Below are 13,184 nucleotides of genomic sequence, written 5' to 3' on the forward strand. Positions count from 1 at the left end.
GATGGTCAGGATGGTCTCGTGATCCGCCTGCCTCGGCCTCCCAAAGTGCTAGGATTACAGGTGTGAGCGACCACGCCCGGCCAACAGCAGTTTTTAAAAATGACCTTATTGTTAGGGAAGCACAGTTATAAAATAAGCGCTAGTCATAGGTCAATTTTGATTAACTCAATGGTACTAAGCAGTCCAAACAACCTCAAGAACTGTAGAGTCCAGGACTTAGTTGGGTCATATTCTCAATTTAGACCCAAGTTTAGGTCTTGGTGGCTCACCAGTGTCAGTTTCTGCAGTTTCATCACAGAACAGCGTTTCTCAAAACTGTACTACCGTCCAGAGGGAGACCACAAAACCAGAAGTTTCAGGATAGGTTTAGGAATCAAATACTATCTCTAAATGTCAGCAGTGCTATGGCTTCTTGCTTGGCATTGCTTATTTTACATTTCATTCGTTTATTATGAAACTGAACCAGAGTGATAGAGCAGATACTTGTTCTACCCTGAGTTGTCCCGAGGTTTATAGTCCCAAAACAACAGAGAAACAAATCATGATTCTTATTCACCAAAACTTGTCAATCATTCCTGATACCAGTACTTTAAAAAAAAATCTCATGGTCTCATATATAGAGTTCAGTAAAGATACTGAAATTAAAGTTAAAAAAAAAACAAAAAAACACAGAGCCAGCTGTGGCAGTGCTATATGCCTGTGGTCCCAGCTATTCAGGAGGCCAGAAAATGAAATATTCTTTAGTGCTAAAAAGAAATGAGCTATTAAGCCATGAAGATACGGAGGAACCTTAAATGCATTATTACTAAGTGAAAGAACCCAATCTAAAAAGGCTACATATCGTATGATTCCAACTATTTGACATTATGGAGACGATAAAAATATCAGTGGTTGCCAGCGAGTGGGGGAAGGGAGGGATGAACAGGCAGAGCACAGAGGAGTTTTAGAGCAGTGAAACGATATTGTATATAATAATGATAGATACATTTGTCAAAACTCATAAAAGAGTGAAATGAAATGTAAACTACTGACTTTGGTTAATAATGATGTGCCAATGTAGGTTCACTGTTTATAACAAATGTATCACTCTGGAGCAGCAGATCGATAGTTGGGGAGGCTCTGTGTGTGGGAAGCATATAAAACTTATTTGTACTTTTTGTTCAGTTTTTCTGTGAACCTAAAACTGCTCTAAAAAATAAAGTCTATTAAGAAACAAACCCAAATAAAACCAGTGTACCATCCTTTGTTAACCTTCTCTAGACTATTGCCTTTGAGAAGAATGGCTTAGAAGATAGCATGAAATGCACGGAAAAGTTAAAACAATGACAATTTAAACAGACTAATTACATTCAGATCCAGAAGTAAATTGCAAACTCTAAGTAGCAGAAAGGAATACTGACACAGCTTAAGGGGCAATCTAGCATTTCATAAGCAACGTGCTTGTGTGCGGTCAGAATGCCAAGGAGTGATTACCAAACAGAAAATGAGGACTTTCAGGTAAGAGCTGTTTCTATAAAGTAACATGTCCATCATCTGTATCAATGGGCTGGCCAATGGCTGTCTCAAAGTGAGGAAGACAAGTCAGAGTCCTGATGCTTGTCCTTCTGCAGAGATGCAGGTGTGCTCAATGTATTAACTTAAGGGCCCTTATCTTGACCCCAGGTTTGACCACATTAAGAAGGGCTGAAGTGCTGGATATGTTATTTTAGAAAAAAGGAATTAACAGATGATTCAAATTTCCTGTCTTCGACAATCTATACCAAAGGGAAGTAAAATTCCAGAGCAGGGCTGGAGGCTGGAACAATAAAGTCTGTTTTAAATTAAAAAGGTGGCCAAAGAATAGGGGAAAAGGGAAACAAGGAGTTTTTCTTCAGTGGTATATAGAGTTTCAGTTTTGAAAGATAAAAAAGTTCTAAAGAGGCCAGGTAGGGTGGCTTACACCTGTAGTCCCAGCACTTTGGGAGGCCAAGGCGGGAGGATTGCTTGAGCCCAGGAGTTCAAGACCAGCCTGGGAAATACAGTGAGATCCCATCTCTTAAGGAAAAAAGAAATCTAAAGATATGTTGTATAAAAATTTGAATATAAGCCAGGCGCAGTGGCTCATGCCTGTAATCCCAGCACTTTGGGAGGCTGAGGCAGGTGGATTACTTGTGCTCAGGAGTTCGAGACCAGCCTGGGCAACATGGTGAACCCTGTCTCTACCAAAAATACAAAAAAATTAGCTAGGCATGGTGGCACATGCCTGTGGTCCCAGCTACTCAGGAGGGTGAGCCGAGATTGTACTACTGCACTCCAACCTGCGTCCTGCGTGACAGAGTGAGACCCTGTCTCCAAAAAAAAAAAAAAAAAAAAAAAAAAAAGACTCAAAAAATCAGAAATGAAGAAATGAAAGAGGAGACTTTATAATGAATATCACAGAACTACAAAGGATAAGAGACTACTATGCACAATCATATGGCAACAGATTGGATAACCTAGAAAAAATGGAAAAATTCTTTGACAATATAATCTATAAAGATTGAACCATGAAGAAATAGAAACAAGAGATTAAATCTGTAATAAGAAGTCTCCCATCAAAGAAAAGCCCAGGACCTGGCTTCACTGCTGAATTCTACCAAACACTTAACGAAGAACTAATAGCAATCTGTCTCAAACTGCCCCTGCTACTGCCAAAAAAAAGACAAAAACCCTATGATCATCGTATTAGATGCAGAAAATGCATGTGACAAAATTCAGCATCCTTTCATGATAAAAATGCTCACACAATTAGGTATAGAAGGAATGTACCTCAACACAATAAAGGCCATATTTAAGAAGGCCACAGCTAACATTATACTCAATGGTGAAAAACTGAAAGCTTTTCCTCTAAAATCTGGAACAAGACTCTCCCCACTTCTATTCAACATAGTATTGTAGTATTAGCAGTCCTTACTAGAGCAATTAAAAGGCAGCCAAATAGAAAAAGAAGTACAAATGTCACTTAGCTAATCACATAACTTTTTTTTGGCAAGATGGAGTCTTGCTCTGTCATCCAGGATGGAGTGCAGTGGCACAATCATGGCTTGTGGTAGCCTCAACTCCTGGGCTCAAGTGATCCTCCTGCCTCAGCCTCCCAAGTAGCTGAAACTACAGGTATGTGCCACCACATCTGGCTAATTTTTTCATTTCTTTTGGTAGAAATGGGGTCTCGCTATGTTATCCAGGCTGGTCTCAACTCCTGAGCTCCAGTGATCCTCTTGCCTCAGCTTTCCAAAGTGCTGGGATTACAGGCATAAGCCACCAAGCCTGGCCTGACATGATCCTATATATAGAAAACCCTAAAGACTCCACCAAAAACCCATTAGAACTAATAAATACAGTAAAGTTGCAGGATACAAAATCAACACACAAAATCAGCAGCACTTCTGTAAACTAACAACTATCTGAAAAATAAACCGAGAGAACAATCCCACTTACAATAGATTAAAAAAAAAAAAAAAAAAAAAAAAAAACTTAGAAACATATTTAACCACGGAGGTAAAAGACCTGTACACTGAAAACTATAAAATGCTGATAAAAGAAATTGAAGACACAAATAAATGAAAATATATCTTATGTTCATGGTTTGGAAGATTTATTTTTATTTTATTTTTGAGAGAGGGTCTTGCTCTGTGATCCAGGCTGGACTGTAGTGGTGTAATCTCGGCTTACTGTAACCTCTGCCTCCCGGCCTCAGGTGATTCTCCACCTCAGCCTCCCAAGTAGCATGCACCACCACACTTGGCTAATTTTTAAATTATTTGTAGAGATGAGATTTTGCCATGTTGCCCAGGCTGGTCTCACACAATCCATATGCCTTGGCCTCCCAAAATGCTGGGACTACAGGTGTGAGCCACTGTGCCCGGCCTTACTATTGTTAAAATGTCTGTACTACTCAAAGTGATCTATCAGATTCAATGCAATTCCTATCACAATTCCAATATTATACTTCATAGAAATAGAAAAAACATCCTAAAATTCACATGGAATCACAAAACATCCCAAATAGCCAAGGCAATCATGAGCACAAAGAAGAAAGCTGGGCTGGGCATGGTGGCTCATGCCTGTAATCCCAGCACTTTGGGAGGCTGAAGCGGGCAGATCACTGGAGCTCAGGAGTTTTGAGACCAGCCTGGGCAACACAGGGAGACACCACCTCTACAAAAATACAAAAATAGTTGGATGTGGTGGGGCGCACCTGTAGTCCCAGCTACTTGGGAGGCTGAGGTGGGAGGATCACTTCAGCCCAGGAAGCAGAGGCTGGAGAGAGCAGTGATTGAGCCACTGCACTCCAGCCTGAGTGCCAGTATGAGACCCTGTCTCAAAACAAGAACAAAGCTGGAGGCATCAAACCACCTGATTTCAAACTATACTACAAAGCTATAGTAATTAAAACAGCATGGTCCTGGCAAAAAAAGCAGACGCATAGACCAAAGGAACAATATAGAGAGCCCAGAAATGAACCCATGCATGTATGGTCAAGTGATCTTTGACAAAATTGCCAAAAATACAGAATGGGAAAAGGATAGTCTCTTCAATAAATGGTGTTGGAAAAACTGGATATAAAAAGAATGAAACTGGACCCTCATCTCACTCCGAATACAAAAATCAAAATGGATGAAAGACTTAATAAGACCTGAAACTGAAAAACTACCAGAAGAAAACAGGGGGAAACCCACTGACATTGGTCTGAGCAATGATTTTTTTTGGATTTGACCCCAAAAGCCCAGGGAGCAAAAGCGAATACAGACAAATGGGATAACATCAAACTAAAAAACTTCTGTACAGCAAAGGAAAACAATAGTGTGAAGAGATAACCTATGGGTTGGGAAAAAATATTTGCATGCTATACATTTGATAGGGGTTAATATCCAAAATAATATGGAACTCAATAGCAAGAAAACAAACAAAAAAACCAACCCAATTAAAAAACAGGCCAAGGACCTAAATAAACATTTCTGAAAAGAAGACACAGAAATGGCCAACAGATCTATTAAAAAAAAAAGCTCAACATCATTAATCATTAAGGAAATGCAAATTAAAATCAAAATGAGATATCATTTCATATCTGTCAGAATGGCTGTTATCACAAAGACGAAATATTTAGTGTTGTTGAGGATGTGGAGCAAAGGGAAGTCTTGAACGCCGTTGGTGGGAATGTAAATTACTACAAGCCTCATGGAAAACTATATGGAGGTTCTTTAAAAATCTAAAACTAGAGTTACCATATGATCCAGCAATCCCACTTCTGGATATTTACCTCAAAGATTTAAAATCAGTTTGTCTAAGTGATGTCTGCATTCCCATGTTCACTGCAGCACTATTCACAATAGTCAAGTTATGGAATCAACCTAAGTTGATTTTAAAATCAATCTAAGTTGAGTCTATACAGATCAGATAAACAGATAATAAAATGTGGTATATAAAGATTGCTCCAAAATCCAAAACTGACATGACACGCAAAGGAAATGCTCATTTGGAGCATTTCGAAGTTTAGATTTTTGGATTAGAAATGTTCAGCCAGTATGTATTCTGCAAATATTGCAAAATCTAAAAAATTCCCCAAACTGAAACTGGTACCAAGTGTTTCAGATTAGGGATATTCAATTTGTATACACAATGGAATGGAATACTATTCAGCCTTAAAAACAAGATGGAAATTCAGTCATTTGCAGTGACATGGATGGAACTGGAAAACCTATTATGAAGTGAAATAAGCCAGGCACAGAAAGACAAATACTGCAACACTCTCACTTATATGTGAAATCTAAAACAATTTGACTCATAGAAGCAGAGAGCAGAATGGTGGTTACAGAGGCTGGGGGGTGAAGATAATTGGGAGATGATGATTAAAGAGTCAGAAAAGAAAAAAAAAGGAAAAAGGAAATTTAGTTTTAACTATAACAATATTTCTAGAAACATCTGACGAGTATCATTCGTACCTCATTTCTGCTACTAACCATGTTTAATTGCTCAAATCATGAAGATACTAAGTTGAAGGTGGCTTTGAAACTCATTTCAAACCAGATATGCCAAGTTTTGTTCAAATTTTGTTTAGAAGTCTACTTACTGCTCCTCTTAGATATGGAGAAGTAATATAATTAAGTACCCAGTCCTAGTGTTTAGTGCTCTGCAAACAACCAACGGCAGGGGAATGAAGCAAAAGAAAGATGTCTTAACAGCAAGGAAGCAATGTTGCAGCACTAGAAAGGCCGAAAGAGGGTTACAATAGCCACAGATCAAAAAGGACGGCTGGGAAACTCCAGAGTTCAGTTATTAGCTTTTTTGTTGTTACTAAATACATTCTACCCACTCACTTCCAGCTTTAAAAGTAGAGTTTTTCCAGTCTTAACACAGCTGTAAATTATATTAATCAAAGCAAATAAATGGTTCTATATCAAAGATGTACGTAAGAATTGCTGAAGAACTTTTCCAAAATGCGTATGTCTACTGCACATATCCCTTTCCTATTTAAGAATCATAGACAATTTCCCTGCCTCATATAGAAAGCAAACAAACAAAAAAAAACCATGTATCTCAGGGAGTGACAACTTCTATGTGACAAAGAAAAGTGATAAAGTGGGGGTTACTTCAGGTAAAGTCGTCAGGAAGATATCTCTAAAGAGATTATGTTGAACAAAGACCTGCATAAGGTGAAGGAGAAAGCACATCCAAAGGTCCAAGGTAAGTATGAGCCTCACAAGACTAGGGAAAGAAAATAGGATTTTGAGTGGAATAGCTGCACTCCAGCCTGGGCAACAGAGCAAGACCCCATCCCTAAAAAACAAAATGGAACAACGACAACAAAAGAACGAAGTTAAAAATATATGGTATAACAACTTTACATAGCATTTATATTATATTAGGTATTATAAGTAATCTAGAAACAATTTAAGTATACAGAGGCCATATGGTTATATATGTTATATGCAAACACTATGCCATTTTATGTAAAGTACTTGAGCACCTGTGGATTTTGGTACCTGCAAGGGGTCTTAGAACCAATCCCCTGAGAACATTAGGGGATAACTGCATATTCTCTAGTTTTTTCCCTAATCTTTCCCTTGATTAGTAATTGGCCAACTTCTGGGGTTTACAAAGACATGCACTTCACCCCATGTCCTAAATATGTGTAGCTATACTCCCAGAACCTCTCACAAGTGCCAGTGGGAGTCCCACAAATCCTGCCCTGAATTTCAGAGAGCAAAAGGTGAAGAAAAGGAACATATCCCAGAAAGCAATCACTTCAAAAGAAGAATTCACCAGAAAAGGAAGACAAGTGGGGACTACAAACATACTTTCCCACAGCGGGAGGAAGGACATTCAAAGGCCAGAGAAGAAGATAATCTCATCCTGCCAGTTATGGTCCTACCTGTCCTGACTCCAACATTCAGAGATTTTTTTTTTTTTTTTGAGACAGAGTCTCACTCTGTCGTGTTCTTCACAAATACTTTCCCCTTTCCCCCTTTTTTTGTTTTTTTGAAACGGAGTCTTGCTCTGTTGCCCAGGCTGGGGTGCAGTGGTGTGATCTCAGCTAACTGCAGCCTCTGCCTCCCAGGTTCAAATGATTCTTGTGTCTCAGCCTCCTGAGTAGCTGAGGTTACAGGCATGTGCCACCATGGCCAACTAATTTTTGTATTTTTAGTAGAGACAGGATTTCTCCATGTTGGCTAGGCTAGTCTCGAACTCCTGGCCTCAAGTAATCTGCCTGCCTCAGCCTCCCAAAGTGCTGGAATTACAAGTATAAGCCACCACACCTGGGCCCTCTTTTCCCTTTTTATAACTGCCCTTCTAACTATTCCTCAATCATCAATGTAGAGGCAATCTCAACTTGTTCCATCTCATTACCTCTCAGAGAGGGTCCTAATCTTTCCATCAATTAATTACACTGGATGCAGGATGATCCATCTCTTCAGGCACTTCTGATATTCCAGAAGTTTTGCTTTATGATCAAATTTAAAGCAACATTTTGTTTTTCTATGTCGACTAGCAAAATAAAAATTTGAGGATCAAATGGGGCTCAATTTTTCATGATATTGTCTCATGTCAGGTAAGTACCTTCCATTCCTTGGTCAAGAAAATTCTGACATGTGAGTGGGTCCAGAACTATGAGGTGAGATTAATTACGCCTTTATCGTTCAGCCTTACTTCTCAAGCCTGACATTAGAAATGCTTTATTAAATATCAAGCAGGATCTACTGCCCCCAAACAAAATAGAAATGTGGAATAAGAAAAAAAAAAGTCATTTTCTTACAGTAAACAACTAATCCACTACTAAAAACTACATCTTAGCAAGTCCATATTTTAATAAATCAGATGCCATCTATTAACCAGCTACACTTTATAGCTGGTGGCATCTCTATCATTTACGATTTTCTATAGCAAATCAACTCAAACAAAATTCCTCAAAATGCAAAGCTTTAAAGTGTGGCAAGAAAGAAGCCTGAGATTTTATTCCAATATTCTTTCATTTTGTGCAACAATATTAAAACCTTACTTCAGACAGTCCACCAGCTTTAAAGACCAATGATATGGGCCCAGCACGGTGGCTCACGCCTGTAATCCCGGCATTTTGGGAGGCCGAAGTGGGCGGATCACAAGGTCAGGGGATCAAGACCATCCTGGCTAACATGGTGAAACCCCATCTTTACTAAAAATACAAAAAATTAGCCGGGCATGGTGGTGGGCGCCTGTAGTCCCAGCTACTCGGGAGGCTGAGGCAGGAGAATGGCGTGAACCCGGGAGGCGGAGCTTGCAGTGAGCCGAGATCGTGCCACTGTTCTCCAGCCTGGGCGACAGAGCAAGACTCCATCTCAGAAAAAAAAAAAAAAAAAAAACCAGTAATATGCCACAACAAAGTGCTTTATAAGGTCATGCCACATTAACAACACGGTATCATCTCTATTAGCTTTGAAGACAAAGTTTTTCAGGAATGTAGACAGCAAGAAATTGATGACTTAAAACAGGTTGGAACTGTTATCTGTCCTCTTTCTCAAGTTTTTCCCAGAGTTGCCTGTGAATATTAAATGTTACTTGAAATGAGAGCATAATATGTTTCTGTTCATTCATTAGGTAGTCTACAAATAATTATTAAACACTATTGAATAATGAAGAAATTGGTCTATGTCCCTTTTTCCTGGTAGGAAGTCTCTAAACCCTTGGAATTTCCAAGTGCTAGGTGTCTTTATCCATGGTGGGTCTCTTGGACCATATCTAAGTTTATATTAACAAAGTGACTCACGTTGGGGCCCTATATAGTTGGTTTTTTCGATGTTTCATTCTTGTTGCCTAGGCTGGAGTGCAATGGTACGATCTTGGCTCACTGCAACCTCTGCTTCCCAGGTTCAAGCGATTCTCCTGCCTCAGCCTCCCAAGTAGCTGGGATTATAGGCATGCACCACCACGTCTGGCTAATTTTTAGTAGATACAGGGTTTCATCATGTTGGTCAGGCTGGTCTCGAACTCCTGACCTCAAGTGATCCACCTGCCTCGGCCTCCCAAAATGCTGGGATTACAGGCATGAGCCACCGTGGCGAGCCCCTGTATAGTTTTAAGATGAAGGTTGGACATACGGGAAAGACTAACCACATGATCAGAGGATTGGGGCTTTCCAACTTCCCAACCTCCAGGGAAGGGAGGGAAAGCTTGAAGACTGAGCTCAATCACATGGCCAATGATTAAATCAATACCTTATTAATTACATCTCAATAAAACTCCAAACACTGGAAGCTTGGGCGAGCATCCCTCGGTGGTGACACACATCAATGTGCCAGGAGGGTGAAAGTCCTGAGGACACAGAAGCTTCATATTTAGTACCCTCTCAGACTTTCCCCTATGTGTCCTGGTTTGTATTCTTTATTTTTATTTATGTATTTATTTTTTTGAGACGGAGTCTTGCTCTGTCGCCCAGGCTGGAGTGCAGTGGCGCAATCTTGGCTCACTGCAAGCTCCGCCTCCCGGGTTCACGCCATTCTCCTGCCTCAGCCTCTCTGAGTAGCTGGGACTACAGGCGCCCGCCACCACGCCTGGCTAATTTTTTGTATTTTTAGTAGAGACGGGGTTTCACCATGGTCTTGATCTCCTCACCTCGTGATCCGCCCGCCTTGGCCTCCCAAAGTGCTGGGATTACAAGCGTGAGCCACCGCGCCCGGCCTGATTTGTATTCTTTATAATAAAACTATAGCAAGCTTAGCACTTTCTGAGGGGGTAATGCAAACCTCTTAATTTGTAGCCAGTTGATTAGAAGTGCAGGTGGCTTGTGGATCCTGAGGCTTGTGGTTAGTGTTTGAAGTGAGGGCAATCTTGTGGGGAACCATGCTCTTAACCTATGAAGTCTGTGATAAATCTGGGTAGTTAGCATCGGAATTACATTGTAAGCAATCACTCAAAATGTGTCAGGCAATGAATCCAGACAGTTATACATAACAGCCATGATTCCTGACAATATGGGGCTTACAACATAGAAGAGAAACAAGTAAACAAACATGATTAGAAATTGTGGTGATTAAAGATATTAAGGAGTATAATACATTTTAAGAAACAATGTAACACATTCCAACATGAGTCTATTAGTAGGAAATCATTTATCATCAACTAAATCTGACCACTGGAACAGTTGCTTGCCAGGGGCAAAATAGCCATTTATGAATCTATGAATGATTGGGATTCACATCTTGGGAGCTAGCTGCAAAGATATCTGAGGAGCTGCTGAATTGTACAAAATGAAGCAGTTTCCAGGGGTTTCTTTGGTCTGAAAATAGATGAGTGCTAAAAATGCAAAGATATTTGTAATCTCCTAATCAAAACCAACAACACCTCTTAGTAGTTGTTTTCATTATTTTTCTCCCCCAACAATCTGTAGTAAGAAACTGTTGGTTCCTTCACCTAACAGGAACTTGGCAGTAACCAAATGAAATGCCAGACAGGTTTTTGAATTCGGACCTCTCTAGACATAGAATTTAGAATACCTATGGTAAATCATCTGTGTTACGTTCTTTTCTGCTAGTTAATTTGCTGGTTTACTGAAATTAGCAAACAGGGCAAGATATGTACCACTTAACAAGTGAAAGCCAAGGGGAAAAAACATTACCATGCATGCCGTGCTCCAAATGTCAGCAGGGGTATTATAGCCAGATCCTATTAGAACTTCCAAGGAACGATATTGCCTTGTTTGAATATCTTCAGTGAAATGTTTGTGCTGAGAAAATGAAGGAAATAATATTTTAAACTTCATTCTAAAAAGTAACAAGTCAATACTGCTTAATAATGGAGATGAAAATAAACTCTCTGAAGTTTTCCCCAAACCAAAGTTCTCATTTTGCTTATTTCTTAAACAGCATTTTTATGTTATTAGCTTCAACAATCCTTTGCCTTACACACAGCTACTCCAAATTATTTTTACAAACAAATGAGCCTAAACTTAATATAGATACACAGGTCTAGGAAACAACACCAGCTTTTTTCTTTTTAAAAATTGTTTTAGTAAAGATGGGGTCTCGCTATGTTGCCCATGCTGGACTCAAACTCCTGGGCTCAAGTGATTTAACCACCTTGGCCTCCCAAAGTGCTGGGATTACAGGCGTGAGCTACCACACCAAGGAATCCAAACTCTTTAACCTTACAATTTACTATACTTGTCTTTAATAAGTATCTTTCTGTGCCTTTATCGGGATGTTGATGTTCTACCTAGAGTACTTTTTGTTCTTTTGGTCAAATTTCGTCTAGTACCCTTTGAAGCCCTGGTCTATACTAGTTTTCTACCTGAAGTTTTCTCTGAGTAATTTCCTCTTTTCACAAATACTGTTCCCTGTTTTTAAATTTCAACAGGATTAGAGAATTGTCTTCCACACTTTCCTATCAACATTTGAATATTTGAATTTTGTTTCCTGTATATGACTCATACTAAGCTTCTTTTTTCCTTCATTATTCATTTATTTTTTATCATGGAAAATTTCAAATATATACAAAAGTAGAAAGAATCATGAACCCCATGCCATTTATTATACTAGTGTCACCTAGCAATTACCACTCACTGCCAGTCTATTTTCAACTGTATCCCAACCCTGCCACCGCACCTACACCAGATTTTGAAGTACATACTAGACATTTTATTTTCATTCATAAATATGGCTTTCTGAAAGATCATTCTTTTTAACTGTGACACTTTGTCACCTAAAAAAAAAAAATTAAGATTCAAAACCAAAGAATCAGAGTTTCAATGTTGAAAGTGCACATCAAATCTTTAGTATGAGAGGTGAAAACAGGCTGAGTGAGGCATATCACTATGAAATTATCTGACAGACATCCACTGGGGGAAAAGGTTTCATATAGAGACCAAGAATCAGAATGGCATCAGTCTTTAGTACCATCAAGACTGGAAACTAGAAAACAATGGAGCAACGACATTCTGAAAGAAAATGTTTTCTAACCTAGAATTCTCTACACAGCCAACTGAGTGTGAAAGCAGAATAAAGACTTTCAGATGTGCAAATCCCACCCTTCCCCCACCCAATCTCACACCCTTTCTCAGGAAACTATTGCTTATTGCATGTACTCTACAAAAAAGATGACATAAACCAAGAAAGATAGGAGACACAAAAAACAGGGGACATATATATAGAGAAAACAAATCTCCAGGATGATGGTGAAGGGAAATCCCAAATGACAGTAATATAGCAGACCTACAGGGCAACCCAATCAGATGAACACAGATTAGAAGACTCCACGTTCTAGGACAGAGCACTTTAGAAAGATAATAGTAGAAAGAACACTCAATGTATCTGTACATATTAAAGTGTATTTACAACACTGGGTAAAAGTATGGGACTGAATTAAGTGATCAACAGTACAAAGAAAACTAAGCAAATGAAACATGTTATGTAGAAAGGAAAAGGAACCATAATATATGCTCAGTTCAGCTGAGAATAGCATTAGAGTCTCAATGATATAAACATGGAATGATCATGTAGCCAAAAATTAGATTACATTGGGGAAATGAGGAATTCGTGCTGTGGTGCTAGATAAGCCCCATTTTCTAGGAGGAAAAAAATAATATATAACACTGAAAACAAAATTGGAGTACTATAATCTGTTATTTATTAGTGATATAAAGGTAAATACTGTTATGGGGAGTGAAAAATTGGTGAAAGAAGTAGGCAGATTTTAAA

The 13,184-nt window shown here is 39.1% G+C and overlaps 1 protein-coding gene across 3 annotated transcripts in view; it reads right to left on the minus strand.

The window, feature by feature from the left end:
* Positions 1-13,184, minus strand: part of SRPK1 (SRSF protein kinase 1) — an 84,911-nt gene that overhangs the window by 11,350 nt on the left and 60,377 nt on the right. For all 3 annotated transcript variants that reach the window (XM_058432274.1, XM_032140308.2, XM_032140307.2), the window contains one exon: positions 11,108-11,215. In XM_058432274.1, coding sequence (XP_058288257.1) covers positions 11,108-11,215 — 108 coding nt within the window. The remainder of the gene's footprint in view (positions 1-11,107; positions 11,216-13,184) is intronic.

Source organism: Hylobates moloch, unplaced genomic scaffold (assembly GCF_009828535.3).
Source record: "Hylobates moloch isolate HMO894 unplaced genomic scaffold, HMol_V3 SCAFFOLD_20, whole genome shotgun sequence".
Classification (NCBI taxonomy): Eukaryota; Metazoa; Chordata; class Mammalia; order Primates; family Hylobatidae; genus Hylobates; species Hylobates moloch.